Source organism: Haplochromis burtoni, unplaced genomic scaffold (assembly GCF_018398535.1).
Source record: "Haplochromis burtoni strain Fernald_Lab_line unplaced genomic scaffold, NCSU_Asbu1 Contig_87, whole genome shotgun sequence".
Taxonomy (NCBI): domain Eukaryota; kingdom Metazoa; phylum Chordata; class Actinopteri; order Cichliformes; family Cichlidae; genus Haplochromis; species Haplochromis burtoni.
The window spans coordinates 24,350-36,525 of NW_024582448.1; the positions used below are offsets into that span (position 1 = coordinate 24,350).

Below are 12,176 nucleotides of genomic sequence, written 5' to 3' on the forward strand. Positions count from 1 at the left end.
TGAATTTTGTTTAGTTTAATTATTAATTTAATTCCTGGCTTATTTAGTGTTTACATTTACTTCATTCATTCTGTGTTCTGTGTATTTTGTTTTGTTCCTAGTTCTCAGTTGCTTTAGAGTTTAGTTCTTCCCTCAATGTCACTTCCTGTTGTGTTGAGTCTCCTTCATTGAGTTCATTTGTGTGTTTTCCCTGTTAAGGTTTGCTTTTCCTGCTTTATTTTTGCCTCTGTCAGTGCGCCCTATGGTGGCTGTGGCTACAACGTAGCTTGCCATCACCAGTGTGTGAATGTGTGTGTGAATGGGTGGATGACTGGATATGTAAAGCGCTTTGGGGTCCTTAGGGACTAGTAAAGCGCTATATAAATACAGGCCATTTACCATTTTGTGAGTTGGTTGCTTGTAGCGTGCTTCGTTCCACTGTGTGTGTGTGTGTGTGTGTGTGTGTGTATCTATATATATCTATATCTATATAGATATATATATATACATACATATATATATAGTTTCTGTCTCCCCTTGTCAGCACTTCTGTTTACCTTTCTCAGTTTTCCATAGCCCTAGTGTGTTTCCAAGTTTGTTGTTTTTCAGCAACTTTTCAGTTATACTGTGGTACCTTATTCTTTGCTTCTTTTCTGAAATCTGTCAACGATCTAATCAATGACTCATGTTCAGTCTGCACTCGGGTCTTCATCTCCCTACACATTACAGGGCGACTGTAATGGAAATAAAACAGAACGCAATGCAAATCTCATAAATCTGTATTTCATTCACAACAGAACACAAAATATGTCAAATATTTCAACTGAGAAAATACATAATTTAAAGAAAAATGTTAGCTCATTTTGAATGTGATAGCAGCAACACGTCTCAGAAAAGTTGGGATGCAGTCACGTTTACCACTCTTCTTTCTGCTTCTGATGTTTTTACAGTACAGTAATGTACAGTAATGCCACTGTTTTGCACATGTCTCACTCTGTATATTTTATTTTATTTATTTTATTTATTGTTTACTCTATTTAATTTGTAAAATATGTGTACACACACACACACACACACACACACACACACACACACACACACACACAACACACACACACACACACACACACACACACGTAGAAAAATATTTAGTATACACATCCAGAAATGCATATACTATTATATATTGTACATATATTTATTAGTTTCAGATGTAGCCATTCTTGTATTTTGCTTGTTTACATTATTGTATTTTGCACAACTCTGTTGCTTGTGAAGCTCGCACACAAGAATTTCACTCACATGTGCTGTACCAATGTACCTGCACATGTGATGTGACAATAAAAGTGATTTGATTTGATTTGATTTGATTTTTAGTTGGTGAAAGTTCTTCTACTGCAGGCAATCCATGTTTTTGCAGTCCATCATTACTTCTTAGAAACTCTCTCTTTCTAAGATGCTCCAAACCTTTTTAAGACATGGAGTTCAAAATGAGCTATGAGTATTTTTTTTCTTAAAATGGTCCATTTTCTCAGTTCTACTGTGAATAAATTATAGGTCTGTGGGATTTGCAAATTTTGCATTTTGCTTTTATTTACATTTTAAATCGAGTTTGTATTTGTTCTCCTGGAAATCCACCCTAATATCCAGTGACATTTATTCATTGGAAATGCGTTGGAGGTGATGTGTTGTGGCTGAATGGTTTTCTTTAAATGCTTCTTTATTTTCAGCCTCTCAAGATCACTGGAATAAGAGCGTACACACATGAAGTGGAACATAGGGAAGTGATTCTGGACATGAACATAAGGTCGGTCAAACACATTTTTTTTTTTTACTTTAAATTCTAAGTCGTGTGCAGGATGTTTTCTCTTGCCATCATTTATGTCTGACCAGCTCAGTTTACTCTGCAGTTATGACGGTGATGTGGACATTCGTGCTGACATGAACTCAGCAATGACAGCTGGTGTGAAAGGCGTTAAAGTGAGAATCTCATTTTCCTGTTTTCTCTCCATCATCTGTATCACATGTTTACTATTCTTGTAAAACTTTCACTGAATCTTCCAGCTCCAGGGGATGATGAGAGTTATTTTAGAGCCTCTTATTGGTCAAACACCGCTGGTGGGAGGAGTCACTTTTTTCTTCATTCGCCGCCCTGTAAGTGGCCACAGATTTTCTCAGTGTGGAGTTGTGAGAAGTGTAGTTGTTTGTTTAATATTATCTAAAGCGCTCTTTTTTTCAGACATTAAAAATAAACTGGACTGGCATGACAAACCTTTTGAGCAGCCCCGCCTTTAGGTCAGAGAATCTTTAAAAAATAATCCTATTATTACCGATTCATCCAGAATTTTTGATGTTTGCTTGTCTCACTCCATCTTTCACTTTACAGTTCACTGTCAGAGGAGACCATCATGAACATCATTGCTTCTTTTATAGTGTTGCCCAACCGCATGTGTATTCCCCTCATAGACCAGGTCAAAATGGACCAAATGAGGTTTCCACTTCCTCGTGTAAGTACCATCACATTTCCAATTCACACATTTAGCTTCACCTTATAACCAGCAGCTACTTGGATTTTTTGAGTAAGCACAGTGAATTTTAAGATTAAAAAATATGTTAACTATTTGCTCTTTAAACCTATTTTTACCTTTACTTGTTACTTATACAAAGAAACTATCATTCATATGAATCTTGTGTTTTTATCTCATAGGGGGTGGTGAGGGTCCACTTGCTGGAAGCCAGGGACCTGCTGGCTATGGACACATACGTGATGGGTTTAGTGAAAGGCAAATCAGACCCTTATGCCACACTCAGAGTGGGCAACATACACTTCAAAAGCAAGACTGTGAAAAAGAATCTACATCCAAGATGGAATGAAGTGTATGAGGTAGGCTAACACGAACTCCCCCACACAAAATTCAAACACATGACTGTATTTCATACCCTGTAATGCTGGGTGTGTCACTCATCTTCGGTTTTACTTGTTTCATTGTATTGTTGTACAGCATCAGTATCTAATATTCCATTTTCTGCATGTAACCTTGTCGTCTTAGTGCTTTTAAAAACTTCCTCGCTTTCTTTATCTGTGCAGTTTGTTGTCCATGAGGCTCCTGGCCAAGAGCTAGAAGTGGAGCTGTATGATGAAGATGTAGATAAAGATGATTTCCTTGGAAGGTATGTCGTACAGTTTTGAGTTATGATGATGTTTTTCTTGGATTTTCCTTATCTCATCATGCAGGCCGCAGTCCTCGTGCAGAGTCAGTTATGCCTCAGTAAAATTCTAAGAAAAGCCCTTCTCAAAGTTCCTGGCATCAGTGGATTCTTACCTATGAAGAGCTTATAAAAAATCTAACTAATATTGACATTAACAATGTGATTTGTATTTTACATTGGCTGTCTGCTTTAGCTATAAGCTCGATTTGGGAGAAGTGAAGAGAGAGAAACAAATGGATCAGGTGAGATCTTTTACCCTGAAGAGCTGACAAATGAAAAATGTATCTAAAATCAGGGTTAATGGAATTGAAACTGAAAGAGTGTACGAAAATACATTTCTTGGAGTGATAACTGATGATAAGCTTAGCTGGAAGTCTCATATAAACCACGTGAAAGCAAACATTTCAAAAACCATTGCTATTCTCTACAAAACAAAGCATGTCCTGAACAAGAAATCATTATACACACTTTATTGTTCTCTGTTGCTTCCATATGACTTATTGTCTAGAGACATGGGGTAATGCATATAAACAAATACTCTTCCTATTTCCGAATTACAAAAAAGAGCTATAAGAATTATAAATCAATCGAACTATATAGAACCAACTAACATTTTTTTTTATTAATCTGAATACCCTGAAATTTTATGATTGAGTTGAATATAAAATGGCACAGATAATGTATAAAGCACAAAACAACTTGCTTTGCCACAGTACCCAGAAGCTGTTTAAAGTCAGAGAGAGTCAATATGACTTAAGGGGAACAGATTTCTTAAAAAAAAAACAAGATAAGGACGAACATAAAGCAGAGATGTGCTTCTGTTAGAGGAGTTAACCTGTGGAATAGTTATCACAGTGATTTAAAACGGTGGAGTTCATTTTCCTTGTTTAAAGACATGTTTAAAAATAGAGTATTAGAAAAATATATAAATCAAGAGTGAAAAGAGCAATAATAATAATACTGAAAGTCTTGTTTTCTTTGTTTTGGTTTACTCTTTGCTTCGAGCCGTATGTACATGAGCTGCATGCTAAAAGATCTTCTGTTGGTTGGCGTAATAAGCAAATGCTTCAGCCAATACCTTTTGATTAGCCTTGTCTCGTGCTTTCTTGCTTTGTGGTAGATCTTTTTTCTGCATTCACTGAGATATTGGAATGCTAATCAATAAATCAATATTCAATAGATTAATCTTCATAACACAACATTTCTGTACCACAGTGCACTGTTTCATATAAAATGCATGTGCTACCATTTTTCCTGGTTTTCTATTTGCACTAAAGCCATTCAAACATCCTCTTACTCTTGCAGTGGTTTCCTTTGGAGGATGTGCCACACGGTGAAGTTCATCTTAAGCTCCAGTGGTTTTCCCTTCAGACTGACACCAGCCTACTGCAGGAGGTACAGCAGCCCACTATTTCTTCAACATAACATTCGAATTTGTATATTTCACTTTGAACTAAAAGCAGCAGCTGTATGTGTGTCAGTGTCCAACTGCTGTGGAAATCATTTCTTTCCTCTCACAACATTTTCTCCCAGTCCAATGACAACTTTGCCTGTGCCATACTTGCGGTGTATCTGGACAATGCCACAGATCTACCTGTAAGCATCTTCTGTTGATAAGTAGTATTGTTCTTGTTGTTGTCATGCAAATGTTCTCAGCTGTATTTTTGTCCTGCTCAGACCTCAGACCACCAGAGGCTCAGGAAGAACTCAAAAGAAGCGCAGGTAAGACGACAGCTTTTCTAGCATTAATGCATCAGGCTGTGTCCTTGTTTTTCTTGTTGCAATTTGTTTTAATGCCAAATTTATACAGATATTTGGATCAAATGTGCAATATTAGCTCTAATAATAGAGACGGCAAAGCAAGTCCTTCACTATCACTTGTTTTGATCACGTTGAGGACCCTTATGTCTTTCTGTCCTAAATATCCGTGATTTTGGGGGTTATTGGGAGCCCAAAGCTTATTGAGTTTGCCAGTGAGAGTATGTTTTCTTTTACAATAATAGATGAGCATATTGAAACAAAAGCTTTGTTTTACTTTTATTTACTTCATTTCAATGTCCTGCAACTGATAGTGCTTTTGTGTATTGATGCCAAAACGCCATATCAGTCAGGTCATCTGCTTTCTGTAGATGTTCTAGATGTGCCTGTGCGTGTTCAGAGGTGGTCTTTCCAGTTTGTCTGGCGCATGCCTGTAATTGTATATGCCTGTTATTGCCAGCTGCTCTTCATCTAACTCCTTGAACCGAGACATGTTCAGATTAAATTTCCCAGCGTTAAGAAACATGCAGGAAGGAAACTTAGAACATGGAGGAAACAGACTTTTTTTTTTTTTAAAATTAAGGTTCTACTTTCACAGATTTCATAATTGATATGAATTCCATCCATCTGGTATTTTAGATAATTATAAACCAACTGGTAGAATTATTAAGGATTTTTTTTTTTTTTAAATAACAAAACTCTTTTACTCTTTTCTCAATTCAAGGTTTCCTAATTTCATTAGTACTGTCCTCTGCTGGTTATAATGTGAAAATGCAGGATAAAAATAAACTGAAAACTTAATTTCTTATCTTTATGCATCATTATTTGGAAGTGTAAAGACGGAGGTTGGCCATTAGTATTTTTTTCTGCTTCAGTAATGATTGTCAGCATAAATGTTTTTCTTCTTCCTCGTCTTAGTTGGTGGTGTGGTTTATTACAGAGTTGAATAAAGAACGTTGCAGTTTATTGTTGGAAGACTCCCAATTTTGGTTTTGTACAAGCCAAATAATATTTTTATGAAAGGAGTGTCATAAGAATGCTACCAGAGAATCCAGGTGAAAAGTTAAATAGTAAAGTAGTTGCAATTATATGTTTATATAATCCCACTCAAACTCATACATACATTTGACAAATCCATAGAGACACCGTGAACCATTCTCCTAATGAGGACTTCATCCTGAGTGTTCACAGGATTCCTCGGTCACTGTATTAATTAAACACTGTTTACAATTGGTTATGCAGTAATCACATTTACTATAATTATTCTTTGTTTCCTGTAAAAAAGCTTGTTACCTCCCTTTTGTGCCTACCTTTAAGGATTTGTGGGTAAATATAATTACACAGTAATTTCAAATAAAATTCTGTGAAATTCCATTTAATTACATGGGACTTGGTGTTGGTCTTACCAAAAATTTGAACGTCGATTTCCTGCAGAATCAACTACATTTAAAATATGAGTATAAACAACCAGATAAACTAGTTCTTCAAAACACATTTAAAGTCAATATAAAAATCCAAAATATTCACCTGGTTATAGGAAAAAGCTCACGGAGATCTCACAAAGCACACAGAATTCATCACATAATTATGACAAAATTCACACAAAAAACAGGAAAAAAATATGGAACAGATGTAAACTGCTACCTAACCTGGTTTGCAGAGGTTTACAATTACAAGGCAGGTTATATGTTTTTTTATATTGACACTGACTTAAAGAAACAGATCCACTTGACCGTATTGGAATTGGAATAGAGCTCTACGGATGTTCTGACCAGGTCATTGTTTTGCTTTGTTTTCAGATCACAAAGAGAGCAGCCTTTCCCAACAGCTTTGTTGAATTTTCCATTGACAGCAATGTTCAGAAAAGCAAGGTATTGCTCTCACTTTACCATAAAAACACATAACTTTCCCCTATGATATCAAATATGATCATTAAAGCTGTTATTATAGCTGTATGGGCATTTGCTTTAAATGGTAGTGCTTCACCTTTTTTCATTAAGTTACAATTTGTTATGAATGAAAAAGATCACTTTTATGATATTTACAGATTTTAGACCATTTCCGCTACCAGGAAGATCAAAACTGAGGTCAGAGTAGAGGTCTACAGATCAAATGGAGATATCAATTCATTTGAACTTTGATAAAAGCCTAAATTCAATAAAACTGAAGAATAGTTTGGGATGAGAACCCATCTGAAAATTAGCACCTACCTGCATTTTTGGCAAAATTCAAGTCTTAAATTCAATTTTTGTCATTTCTGGTTTCAAATAAGAACGTGTGTCACTTACCTACCAACAGTTTTAAGCAACATTTTTAGGTTTAGTGATCCAAAATAAATACATTTTGACTGCATTTTATCTGAAAGCATTTTGACTCTAGATCAGTGAAACTATTATAAAGTCCGTTGAAAAAAATACTGCAGTTACAAACGCAAAGCACAGTAACTGTGTCATCTTTTTGCAGTGAATAACTTGAATTACTACTGATGCACTGTTTCTCCAGATTGTGTATGCTTCCAAAGACCCGGTGTGGGAGGAGGGCTTCACCTTCTTTGTGCGTGACGTCAACACGCAGCAGCTCTCTGTTCAGGTTTGTTTTTTAATCCAGAACAAATTGCTGTCAAAAACAACCATTTGGAAAGTATTGTTTTTAAAAACTTGAATATAATCACTGCTGCTAATAAAAAAAAAAAATATAGTGCTATATTTATCATGTTCCCATTTAATTGTCCAATTTTGACTCAGAATGAAACTTTTACTACAATTGACACAAATGATTCTGAAGCATATTCTGAACCCAGACCTCTTTCAGTCTATCTGATCTCTTCATGAGGTTAATGTAATTTGTGTTTTCTAAATATTTTTTTTGTTCATGTGGTTCAGGTCAAAGAGCCTGAGAAGAAGAATCACCTCGGTGTTCTCAACCTGCCCCTTAGTCGCCTCCTCAACACCTCGGACCTGACTCTAGACCAGTACTTCCTGCTAGAGCACTCTGGAGCAAACAGCCAGATCAAACTCAAGGCCACGCTCAGGGTGGGCGTGCACACACACACACATCCATCTTTCTTCCTGTACAAAGCGAATGTTCTCTGTTGGTTTTCTCATTGTCTTATTCACCTCTGTCATAAGTAGCATTGCTCATGTCTTCTATCTCACACAGATTCTTAATTTGGAAGAGCCTCCCCCCCAGACTTTCATCAATCCTTCTTCAGAAGTCAAACAGCAACAGGCCAGAAAAGCAGGGAATACCTCAGTCTCCAGTCCCTCCGATGCTCCATCTTCCTCTCACACAGTTTCCTCCAACAATACCCCTGGTCCCTCAACTCCGAACCAAGAGACAGCTTCACCAAATCAAGGTTATTTAGCTCAAGGCCGTGGCTCCTTCCAGGCATCTAAGAAAAGGAAATCATCTGCGATTGTGCGCCGGCTGACCTCTCACAGCCTGCTGTCGCAGAACTCCATCACTTCATCCAGTTTTGACCCCTCGGATGAATTCTTATTTCCAGAGTGAGACTTTGTTCTCTGCGTGTCCTTTAATGTCAACTTCTAACCTTTCCAAAGATATCCTGAACTGAGCTGGATGCTGCATTTTCAAAAAAGTATAAAAATGAAACTGACCTTTGCAATTTTTTCTCTTTAGAGCCATTAGGAATCATCAGGGTTCATTTGGAGAGATTGAGCTAAATGTACGCTATGCAACCCTGAAACATAAGCTTATAGTCTTTATAATCAGATGCAGGTATGTCACAAAAATCTGTCCTCATTACCATTTAAGTTATTAAAAGGTTTTAATTAAAATATACAGAAACAGTTCTCCTAAATACCGTGGCCTCTCCCACACAGGAACTTGTTGCCCTGCAGTGAGCACGGCACAGACTCTTATGTCCGCCTGTATCTCCTCCCCGACCAAACCTGGAAGCATCGTAAGAAGACGCATGTCAAGAAGAGGATGATCAATCCCGTCTTCAATGAAAAGTAAGTCTAATACGCTCATTCACCATTTGTTTGTTGTAAAGGAATAATTTATATTTTTATACTTTGTAGTTTGTGTGTCTTTAAAGCAGACACTGAGATGGTGTCACTTTCTTTACCTGCTTTCATCACAGGTTTGAGTTTGATGTGTTACTTCAAGAAGCACAAGCTAGGAAGTTGGATGTGTCTGTGAAAAACAACAGCATTTTAGTCTCTCAAGAGAGAAAGGACATAGGTTCGGTATGTTAAGCTCATTTTGAAGCTGAACTACTCATTTGGTATTGATGTCTTAAAATATATAAAAAAATATAAAACTATATGGAACAATATTTATACATGCACAGTTTTTTTCTTATACATATTTATGCTGACATTTGCTTTTTATTAAAAAAAATCCTAAACATATATTGCATGGTTTATGAAAATATAACTTGAAAACTATTTTTTAAATATTTTTAAATAACAAGTACTGCTATCATAACAATTGTAACAAAAATAAGCAATATTTTTTGTGCTAATAACACTCATGCTGCTCCTGGTAAATTCTGCATTTTTCTTCCTGTCACAAGCTTCAAAGCCTTAAAAGCTTAAATCTCTCTAACTCAGCTAAACTGCTTTATGTGTTTACTCATTCTTCAGACAAATATGCGACCTCTCATTTTCCTACTTTTCTTCATTGTGGTTTAAATATTTATTTTATTTTCTTCATATGTGGCATAAATTGAAATCCTGGCTGCTTTCACTATCACACTTTTGCAGCTTGTTCCAGACAACTAATGGCAGTTCTGCTTCTTTCTGCAGGTAATAATAGATTTATCAGAAATCGATCTAGTCAAAGGCGTCACAGCGTGGTAAGGGGGCCAGTTTTCTCTTATTACAATTAGATTTATGTGACACTGAATGTGAATGTGCTGACTTTAAGTATCAATACTTCCTTCTTTTATTGTCTTGCGGTCATCAGTTTGTAAAGAAAATCCTCCCTGACCAGCTTAATTAAAGGAACAGTTTGAGGAAAATTCACATATTGACTTTCTTGCTGAGAGTTAGATAAGATTGATGGTTCTCTATTCCTCTGTCTTATCTGGTGGTAAATGAAGCTCCAGCCTGCAGCTCATTGACTTAGCACAAATAATGGAAACAGCTACAGCGGCTTTGTCCAGCAGTAATAAAATCTGCCTGCACCTTTGTTGCTGGGCACTTTTTAACTGGTTTCCTTTTTTCTGTATAACTTCCTGGAACTTCCTTGCTGCTTTTATGGAAGTCTCACATTGTTTTTGTACCAATTACACAATTGTGAGGCATAAGAAGACAAATGTTTCTGTGTTTCTGTGTTTTAGTTCATTTAGCTGAAGTACAGATAAACTTGTGGTCAGATTACAGAGAACAATCACAATTCCAAAAATGTTAGGAAACTGTGTAAAACATAAATAAAAATTCAAAATGATTTGCAAATATATATAAACCCATAATAGAATATAGAATTTAAACATATGAAATGTTTAAATTGAGAAACCTTCAAGAAAGTATTACCTTATTTCAAACTTCATAGCTATAACATGGTCCAGAAAAGTTGGGAGAGGGCAACAAAGGAATAGAAAAGTAAGTGAAACTGAAAAGAAACTAATTTTTTTGGCAACAGGTTATTAAAATATTCAAATATATATAAAAAAAACAAGTAAAGACTTGCAATCTAAGGGCTTACACATCTGGAAAGTCACTGTCACTGCTTTAGAGGAACTTATGCTCTCGTCCAGGTGATGCCTTTTTCAAGGAAAGGCCTTGCATATTTCAGCAAAACAATAATAAACTACACCTGTTAAAACAGGATGATCTCTTCAAATGGCAAATGTTTGTGTGCTTTTAAAAGACGAGTGTTAAACATGATTTGGAAACAGTTATGCTATGGTTCTTACGTAATAATGGTTCCAACCTGAACTCCTGGTGAAGTTGCATATTTGTTATTTTATCTGCACTTCTCCATTTTGTCCATTTTCAATTTTCACAAGTCAGATTCCAGTGAAACAAGATCAATTTTTCATGACTGTGACTCTGCGAGCCTCCTTGACATCTCAGTGGAAATGAATTCTTATTACTTTGTGCAATAGAGCCACCCAGTAACAGGAAAACTCATTTAACTTGCAGCAACAAATACACGTTTTGTAAAGAACTGGTTGACCAAATCTGGTTGTAGGGCATGGACCCTAAAAAAGCAGAGTATGCATGCTTATTTGATGCTTAATGATCTTATGAACATTTCATGCTTCTTTTCTCTGAAGGTATGATCTCACTCTGCCTGGGCTGAGGAACTCCATGTAGGAAGTGGAACAGAGAAATACTTCTGTGTGCTGTGATCTGATATAAGAAGTCAGTCTGGTTTCCAGACAGTCCTACTGAAGATCTTACTCGGAATAGAATAAACCTGAGAGCATTCTGGTTCTCTTGTTTCCACATGTTTTCTGGATAAAAACCAGTGGTTGTTAATAATATAATTTCTAGGCATTAGAAAATATTTGTTTCTCTACAGAAACAAGGCAGTGTCTGTATTTTTAATGTTTTATCTGAGCCAAAGCTACCTTTGTAATTTTGTGTAAATAGTTTTTACAGTTTTTATGCAATATACTGAGGGGAATAAAATAAACAAAAGAAATGTGTAGATGAGTCAATACAGGGCAAAGAATGTTTACACACTTTGATAAACACTGAAATGCACAAACTCATACTTAAAATATTTTACATGTCAGTTACCGATATAGGGAGAAGTACAGTATGCATTTTAAACCTAAAGACCTCAGACCAGCTACATTAATCTATTTTAAAAACTCACTCATAGACTTTATGAATAGCTTCAGTTGTCAGTTGAATAGTTCATAGCTCAGTTGGTATTTGGTAAATTGGTTTCAACAGGCATCAGAATATCAGAGTGACTCTATTATTAGACTGTCAAACATTGATGGTGGGCTGGTAAAGACGTTGTCTTGACTAAAAGTTTAATGTTTTGTATTAATTATTGAGCACAGAACCAGTGTCAGGTTGTTGTTTTTGAGTTGATGTTTAAAGTGACTTTTATTTTTACTAATATTTATGGCAAATAAACATCATCCAATAAACACATGGTGTATTTGAAATAATTTCAATAAGTGTATGATCATAACAGATTTCTTCATCTTGATCTATGTTTGTGTATCTTTATTTTACAACATCATTCATTCTTTGAATGTATTGAGGAAATAAGGATAGGTATATGCAGGCACAGTGACT

At 35.9% G+C, this 12,176-nt stretch overlaps 1 protein-coding gene across 1 annotated transcript in view; it reads left to right on the top strand.

Moving 5' to 3' along the window:
* esyt3 (extended synaptotagmin-like protein 3) overlaps positions 1 to 12,025 on the top strand; it is a gene marked incomplete in the record, with an annotated part of 17,287 nt that extends 5,262 nt beyond the window's left edge. The window contains 20 exon segments of the mRNA XM_014334701.2: positions 1,710 to 1,786; positions 1,890 to 1,959; positions 2,044 to 2,133; positions 2,219 to 2,274; positions 2,366 to 2,486; positions 2,687 to 2,863; positions 3,068 to 3,150; positions 3,383 to 3,431; positions 4,495 to 4,584; positions 4,723 to 4,785; positions 4,867 to 4,911; positions 6,747 to 6,818; positions 7,450 to 7,536; positions 7,830 to 7,979; positions 8,107 to 8,453; positions 8,587 to 8,685; positions 8,790 to 8,921; positions 9,053 to 9,158; positions 9,720 to 9,769; positions 11,195 to 12,025. Of these exon segments, the coding sequence (XP_014190187.1) occupies positions 1,710 to 1,786; positions 1,890 to 1,959; positions 2,044 to 2,133; positions 2,219 to 2,274; positions 2,366 to 2,486; positions 2,687 to 2,863; positions 3,068 to 3,150; positions 3,383 to 3,431; positions 4,495 to 4,584; positions 4,723 to 4,785; positions 4,867 to 4,911; positions 6,747 to 6,818; positions 7,450 to 7,536; positions 7,830 to 7,979; positions 8,107 to 8,453; positions 8,587 to 8,685; positions 8,790 to 8,921; positions 9,053 to 9,158; positions 9,720 to 9,769; positions 11,195 to 11,234 (2,004 nt within the window).
* Between the last annotated feature and the right edge of the window lie 151 nt (positions 12,026 to 12,176).